The sequence below is a fragment of the Amphimedon queenslandica genome, unplaced genomic scaffold (assembly GCF_000090795.2).
Source record: "Amphimedon queenslandica unplaced genomic scaffold, v1.1 AMPQUscaffold_13436, whole genome shotgun sequence".
NCBI classification, from domain to species: Eukaryota; Metazoa; Porifera; class Demospongiae; order Haplosclerida; family Niphatidae; genus Amphimedon; species Amphimedon queenslandica.
The window spans coordinates 256071-264264 of NW_003546328.1; the positions used below are offsets into that span (position 1 = coordinate 256071).

General features: G+C 35.8%; 1 protein-coding gene and 1 long non-coding RNA gene across 2 annotated transcripts; one reads left to right on the forward strand and one right to left on the reverse strand.

Moving 5' to 3' along the window:
* The first annotated feature begins 102 nt into the window (after nucleotides 1–102).
* On the forward strand, nucleotides 103–7227 carry LOC100641042 (cilia- and flagella-associated protein 221-like). The gene is made up of 18 exons (XM_019995685.1): nucleotides 103–268; nucleotides 328–428; nucleotides 768–953; nucleotides 1396–1597; nucleotides 2362–2444; nucleotides 2543–2616; nucleotides 3641–4048; nucleotides 4102–4189; nucleotides 4250–4339; nucleotides 4689–4860; nucleotides 4909–5036; nucleotides 5125–5199; nucleotides 5288–5389; nucleotides 5479–5646; nucleotides 5716–5847; nucleotides 5903–6096; nucleotides 6162–6257; nucleotides 7022–7227. Exons 1-18 carry the CDS (start codon nucleotides 121–123, stop codon nucleotides 7143–7145), a joined length of 2571 nt encoding a protein of 856 aa, XP_019851244.1. The 5' UTR covers nucleotides 103–120; the 3' UTR covers nucleotides 7146–7227.
* A 387-nt stretch (nucleotides 7228–7614) lies between these two features.
* Nucleotides 7615–8194, reverse strand: LOC109581514 (uncharacterized). Its single transcript, XR_002184662.1, has 3 exons — nucleotides 8020–8194; nucleotides 7891–7966; nucleotides 7615–7788 (listed from the first exon to the last, which is right to left on the reverse strand). It is a non-coding gene; the product is annotated as an uncharacterized LOC109581514 (long non-coding RNA).

Here is an 8194-nt window from a genome sequence, read left to right on the forward strand (position 1 = left end):
GCCATTGGTTTGTATACAGCTCATAAGTCAACCAACGTGACAGCACGTGGGTTGAAAAATAAAGCCACACCTACATAGCTTTACCACACCTACGTTGTCACGGTAACAGTGTTCAGCAACATGAGTGCAGAATGTGATTCTAGGCCTGTTCCTCCTCCTCCTCTCCCTCCCTCCTCTCCTTCAATGCTCTCCTCTAGACTGCTAGAGAAGGAGCTAGGGGCTTGCATTCAAGCACGGGGCCCTGTACCAGATCACTTATCACAAACTAGTCAGTCATTAATTCATTGTATAACAGTCATACTGATACTGTATGTACTGTGTGTATAGGATACTTTAGTAATGCACAAGAAAACTCTCCCATCAAAACGAAGCCACAGACGATTCATTTTCATGGCTACAAGACTGGGCGACTTCACCAGCAAACAATTGTAAACTTAATGCAAGATGTACATGTACAATTGTACATTTATTACATCAAGAGTGCTCTTGATTATATGTATGCATGTACATAATGCATCCATTCACATGTTACCGTATAGTGGAAAATTTTTATGGCCCAAAATTTTTGTGGATTTTGCGTTTTTTCACAATTTACAAAAATAAAATCCATGAAAATTGATTCAATACTGTTCAAGATGGCCGAAAAGTAGAAAACCACAAAAATTAAAGGCACGAAGTTAATTTTTGAACAGATTCACGAAATTTATGGGCCAAGAAAATTTTCCGCTATATGGTATACTGTACTCTTTGTCATTCCCTTTTTGTAGCATATCATAAATGCATCAAATGACAATGTCAGTTTACACGTTGTCCCTCCAGCCACTCATCACTTCACCATTGACTATCATAAGACCAGCAGGCACCTAGTCCCTGGGCTCTCTCTTAAAGTCACTCTTAGTTTCCGTCCAAATGAATGGAAGCACTATCATGATTGCATTAGGATACATAGCAAGGTACAATGTATGTATTAATGTACATGTAGATATATGTATTAATGTGATCATTGATGTAAGGCTGGGTTTCCCACAAAGCATGCTAAGTGAGCTAAACAGCATGAATCTTTCATGGCATTTGGAGGAACTTAAAAAAATTATAAGAAATTAATTTTGATTAGAATTAACTCAAAATTTTTTACGCAACATAAGAACATCTACAATGTAAATGTATCGGAAAAATTGAGAATTCTCACATAGCCAACCATTTCTGCCAAAATTTGGCTTAGGACCATGTACTGTAGTACAGGGACTTTGGTCCAATTTTTAAGCAACTTGACAATATTCACTGACTCTTAAAGCTACATTAACGCTATGCCAAAATCCTGTGAGAAACCCTGGGACAAAGCCTTTGCATGTACATGTACATGTACATGTATAGTAATTATTATTTTTATTCTAGGATGCAAATTTACTGATTCCAATTAATGCTTATCCTGTACTAAACGTTTCTTCTTTTCCACGATCCGTCATGTTTCGTCCCACGCCAGTGGGTCAGACTCGTACTCATGATTTCATTCTCGATAATTTGATCCCTGTTGATTTCCAGTACTCTCTCACTGTGACACAGCCTCATCCAGCTCTTTCAGTATCACCAATGTCAGGTATATTAATAATAATAATAATAATAATAATAATAATAATAATAATAATAATAATAATAATAACTAGGCGAATGTAAAACATCGAGGGGCGAGCAAAATGATTAACATTTTGATTAGCAATATACAATGTCTATATAGACAATGATGTAGTGGCTATTAAATGTTGAATGTTGATGTCAATACACTAATTTGCATGGAAGGAATTTCATAGCTTCTAGCTTTGAGTCATAAATCTCTGCAGTTATATAGATCTACATGTAGGATGGAAGATAGTTGGTCTCAGAAGCCAGAAGGAGACTCCATTTGTTGTCTTTGGGTGCAACAAGACCTATCTCTAGCATTTGGACCTCAGTCCTCGCTCTTTTCTCCTCAGTCTTGCTGCTTCTCACACTCATTACGAAGAAGTCAACGAGCTTCATGAGCATCTTCTTGTGAATTACTCATGCTATAAGCTTCAGCTTCTCTTGTTTTTTGAATACTCTTGAACTCCTCTCGTCCAGTGATTACTGAAGTTGCTCTTTGTTTTTGCATGTGGTACCGTAATTATCAAAATTATCATTTTAAAATGTTTGATTATTATTTTTATAAACGCATAAATAGGGGTGACTTACGTGTACAAACAAACAGACAGACATACTCGACTCGACTATGTGGGGCTTGCTTTTGCTCACCCCAATAATAATAATAATAATAATAATGATGATGATGATGATGATAATTAGAGTACTTATGCTTACCTGTTATGTATATTAATGTACATGTAGGTATAGTATCTGGTAATAATAAAGAAAAATTTGCTATTAGTTTCTCTCCAATGGAATATTCAACTGCTACAATGAAATTCAAGGTACATGCACACACATACACTCATACACATGTAGATGTACATGTATATGTATTGCTCTACCATTAAGTTGCTTTTATTTTTTTTCTTTCTCTTTGCAGTTAGACATTGTCCAGTTCAACTTTCAGCCTCTCCTTTGTACAGTAACTGGGAATGCTGTTCCTGGACTTGCTCTGTGAGTTAACGAATGTCAACATGTACTGTACATGTATGTATAACTTCAATGATCAAATATGCATAAAAATGAAGGATTCGCTCATAACCATTTTCAATGAAATATCATGTATTGATCAGGCATGGGGTCAAGCACTTGGTGCTTGTCCTTAAGCACAAATAAGCACAGCTTTCAAAGTACTTAATGCTGCTTACAAGTATCTTTTCAATATAATCTATGTGCTTTGTACTTGCATGTACGTACTTAATTACTTTTACAAATTTACAAATTGCTTCTAAGAACAGCAAAAATTACACACGAATAGTGTACATGTACATCTACATGTACATCTACATTGATGTCATGTACATGTACCACGTACTACATGTACATGATGTTACTACAATTTATTGGACTGTGTAACCACTACATGTACATGTACCGGTACATGTAGTGGTACATGTACATGTACCACTACATGTACATGTTACTACAATTTATTGGGCTGGGTAACCACTACATGTACATGTACATGTAGTGGTACATGTACATGACATCAACATGTAGATGTACATGTACATGTAGTGGTACAGTAGTATACAAGTTTAGTAGCACACTGTGTGATTGCATGTTAGCTTGAAGAACAGTAATGGCAGAACCATTAGTGGTATCACTCCAAAGCTCTCTGCTGTTTTCATTTATTATGAACAATTCACAGAGTTAGTGTTTATTAGATCCAGTAGTAAATTAAATGACTAAGTGCATGTAAAGTGAACAACTATAATTATAATTTACTTTATTTTTACACTTATTGAATATTTAGCACTCTGAAAAATGCTTATTAAAGCTAAATATTGTGCCTGTGCTGGTACTTCTAACACATTTAAGTGCTTGTGTTTGTGTTTAAGCACATTTCCTAGTGCTTGACCCCATGTCTGGTATTAATATATTATGACCAAGTTTTGGAGCAACTTTAATTTTTTTAGAAAATGTACAGCAAAAGACGTCATGTAATTATTTTACTTGCTTCTGTTCTCATTTCAAGGCAGCAATACAAGATTGAGTCTACGAGGAGGAAAGCTGCAGTCAGTCAAGCAAAAGAAAAGGTCTCCCTTCCTTCTCCTTCTCCTCCTCCTCCTCCCTCCACCAGTGCCTCTAGTAAGAGAAGAAAGCTCTCCAGTAGCAAGAGCAGAACCAGCAAATCAAAGGATGCCACTACAGAATATGAAGGGATCCATTTCCCTCCTAATCTCAATACGCCTACGGCAGTAGCTAAGGTCCTTGCACAGAAGCCTGGAGTGATGACTGTTGCTCAGCTTAAGACTGCTACCACCACTGGTGGTGCTTCTGGTAGCTCTTATTCAGGGAGCTCTTCTTATCAGCTTAAAGAGGCAGTCTTCCTTCAGAAAGTTAAGGAGAATGACGAGGAAGAGAAAGCTAATAGGATCAGATGGTTGGCTCTTGTTTGGTTGGATTTTATTATTTTTGCTCATGTCTCATATTTAGGGTAAAGCATATAGGCTCTAAACCATTAGACAAGGAAGGAAAGGAGACCATTTTAAAGAATAGACAAGAAGCACAAAGAAGATATCAAGTACTTCAATATTTATTGTAATAATTATGTCATGTACTCTTGTATGCACACAATATTTAGATTAAGTATAATCTTCCCGACAACAAAGTAGAGTTGGGTAGATTAGTCACAGAATTAAACCAGAATAGGACACTTAGAAAAGTAAAAGAAGTAAGTCAATTGTGCATATACATGTACATGTATCGTATATTGTATACTGTAGCAGAAAATCTACAGATGAAAAATAGGGTATTTCTGGAATTTAAAAAATAGACATAACTCGAAAAATTTAAGTTGGAATCTAATATAAGCGCACAATGTGTATAAGAAAATAAGAAAATAATTATAATAAAAATTTGGGATGATTTCAGAGCCATATTTTGGAAAAAGTATGGGCTATACATGTAGTACAGGATATTTCTCTGAAATTTGGCATTTCAAAAAATGGTCATAACTCAAAAAATTACATGTACCTGTACATGTACATTTGTAGTTATTAAAAATATTTCATTTATTGTAGATTCCTCAGTATTGCCCATCTTTTAATACTTCGGCTAACAATGAATGGGAGAAGAGACACAGACTACAGCAGAGATTCATAAAAGCAGCAAACTCTGTCATAGTGAGGAACAGATGCCAGAGGAAACTAGAGCTTCTCCGTAAAGCTGATTTAAAAGCAGCAAGAGAACGAGGTATTGAAAATAATAAATTATTTTATTCAATTACATGTATTTATATAGAATTGAGTGCAGAGATCAGTCCTAGTGCTAATGTGGAACAGAATAAACTATCATTGGAGGACTTGTCACTAAGTCTGTCTCCTCCTATATTCCCTGGTTATATAGAGCGCAACAAGAGTTCAGAGAAGGTGTGTCTGATTTTATTGATAATGATGATGTTTATTGATGATCTGTTAATTTTTTTGTATAATTATACATTATGCACTGTACATGTAGCTGTCCTTCACACCAGTGACAGTCCAACCAAACAAAGTTGACATTAAGCCGTCGATACCACTCCTTGATCTTAAGGTACAGTATTTTTATTGTACATGTACATGTACATACATATGTATGCATAATACAGGTTTCATATATTCACATGCTTTTCATGATACAGGTACCAAGTGAGCATAAGCTCTTAGGCTACTCTACACTCACTGTCCCACCCAGTATCTATTATATGCCACTTGAATCTGATAAAGAACTAACTGGAGCTCAAGTACATACAGCACTATATGCTTTATAATATTCCCCCCTCTCTCTCTCTTGTTTTTCTCTCCTTCTCGACTCTTTCTTTCTCTCTCTTAGGAAGAGTGTTCTTTGCTTACTTCATTGCCTGAGCTTGATTTGTCTTTTCTCTGGAAGAAGAAGGAGGAGGGTAAATCTCTTGTTGATGAAATAAGAGAGAGGATGGTTCCTTTTGATCCACCCACCCATCTCTTTGAACACAAGATAGAACAACCTTTTCACATATTTGTTAGTTCAATGATGCATACAATTTTAATAATAAAATTCTTATTTTTATCTTCTTTGATCATTTAATAGAATCCTTGTCCTGAAGTTGTGAGTGGATTGTATGAGTATTTGCCTAATTCAGAAGTCACTTTTGAGCATCACTTACTGCCTCTGTCCACTGGATCCGGTGCACCTCACCCACAACCAAAACTGGATCCATATGTGAGTCCCCTAACTTTACAAGACCTCTCTCTAACCCTCTCCTTTTTTATAACAGGACGGTATCCCTGGTATCATGAAATGGAAGGACTTTCCCTCTCCATTCCTGGCAACAATGGAGGGACAGAAGACCCTCTCCTCAAGATGGAGACCTTGTCTATCTGATCCTTTCTCTACTGATCTGTTACCACTCATGACTGACCCTCCTCAACTTGACGGGCCCCAACAAGATGACCTGGAGACTCTTGACTGGTATATACCTAACCATACATTGTACACAATATTAGTGACTGTATGCATAATGTATTGCTCTTTAGTTCTGAATCAAGTGATCCTTTGCCAAGAGTGACTGAAGAAATGCTCAGAGCTGAGTTCTATATACCAGACACTACTGATGAGCCACTTTGCACCAGGTTAAACGTACATGTACATGTACATTGCTATTATCTATTATTTACAGTGTCAGGAGTAGGACTAGGCAAATTATGCTTCAATTTCTGCCTATTATGCTTTCAGGCACTGCCTCAAATTCCATCCTAATATGCTTTGAAATGGATCCAATTATGCTCATTATTATGCTCATATTTTAAGCTTTACTCAAATATCAACTATCAAGTTACATGTACATGCATGTATCTGTTGTATATACACAATGCAATTGTAATAAAAGTAGTATTGTAATAAAGACTTTGAATCACTGGAAAGTAAAATACTCTAAGTCATTGGCCTTGCCCAGCTGTGCGTAGGCGTGAGGACTATAGTTGCACTAGTACTTGCCATATTGAATTACAATTTCATGTAGGGGTATGGGGTCAAAAATTTTTGACCCATTATGCTCGAATTATGCCAGCATAATACATGTAACTTGCCCTATTATGCCCCATAGCATAATTTGCCTAGCCTTAGTCCTACCTTTATGGGCTCCTGACAGCGTCTGTTATGTACATGTACATCATGTACATGTACATGTACGTGTACATGATGTACATATACATGTGTTTGACAATAAAATACTACTAATAAGATTAATGACCAGAAACCTGAAAAGGCATGCATAACAGATTACTACACATGCACTTAACTACTTTGATGTAAATTTCCTTATTTAATGCTATACGACTGTATAATAATATACATGTAAATACTACTCTTTTATGGTCTCATTGTCTTTTTGTAGACAAATGCATGAAGAGCAGTTAGAGGCAGAGAGGAAAAACTCACTAGACCATGTTGGAAAACAATATCAAAGAAAGCACGAACACCTTCTCTCATTATTTACTAATAAAAACAAAATAAATTAATAAACATTTTCACAGTAAAACCACAGCCATGACCTGTTGGCTACACTCAGTTGATAACAAGCAGCACAATTTGGCAATAATGTACATGATGTTTGCCTTTTGTGGGCAAACAAGACTTCCTGAGCCCTGAGGGGTCAAGGTTCCTGTTTATTTACAAACATCAATGTTCCTTTCAATAATTATTTTTTATACAGATCCACCGCTTCCATTGCTACTGTAGATTACTAATAATTATCCATTTTTGTCATTCTTGTGTTATTATCATCCTTTGTGTATGTACATGTACATGTGTAATTGAATTGTATAGCTCGTGAGTTCCAGTAAGAAGCCAATAATGATGTGGCTGAAACAGTAGCTCTTTATTTATTATGTATGACACATTCCTATTTATTTGATAACCTTACATGTATGGTTGGAATTAGGATGGCCCAATTCAGCAATAAACATATTTAATGTACATGTACTACACTTCTGAGAATAGTAATAAGGAGATACCATACAAAAATCAAACCTTAGGACAGTAATGTTGTATATCACACAGGAAACTAAAATTATAACAGTAGCAAATTTGATCATGTTTTTGGCAATGTTGATATTAAGGAGGAATTTGAAGTGATTGTATTATCTTTAAACTTGTCACCACCTGTGAATACATTTATAACTAAATACAATGGATCACTTAATGTACTGTACTTTAAATTATGCATGCACACATGTAGCATATGTGCATTTTGAGTGTTCATACCTTCATATGTCCCCATGGCATAATTCTCATAAGTATTGTCAGTTAAGTATTTCCTGTTCTTGCTGTTCTTCATTGTCTACAGTATGCATGGTGTGTATCATGACTAATAATTCCCTTAATTTTACTGACCGAGTCATTTGATGTAAGGAATGTTATTTTGCTGAGCATTAAAGAGTTGGCTTGTTTCTTCCTCCACCATTTTCCATATGCTTCCCTCACCTACAAGTATACATGCATGTACATGAACATGTGTATGCATAGTAAAATAGTAAGTAAACATTCAACCTTCTTTGGGATGATGTTA

Excerpts from the sequence above, each read along its gene's own strand:
- LOC100641042 (XM_019995685.1), top strand. The coding sequence starts at position 121 with ATGAGTGCAGAATGTGATTCTAGGCCTGTTCCTCCTCCTCCTCTCCCT. Across the intron at positions 429-767 it reads GACTTCACCAGCAAACAATT|CATATCATAAATGCATCAAA; the intron begins GTAAACTTAATG and ends CCCTTTTTGTAG. Across the intron at positions 2,445-2,542 it reads CTGCTACAATGAAATTCAAG|TTAGACATTGTCCAGTTCAA; the intron begins GTACATGCACAC and ends TTCTCTTTGCAG.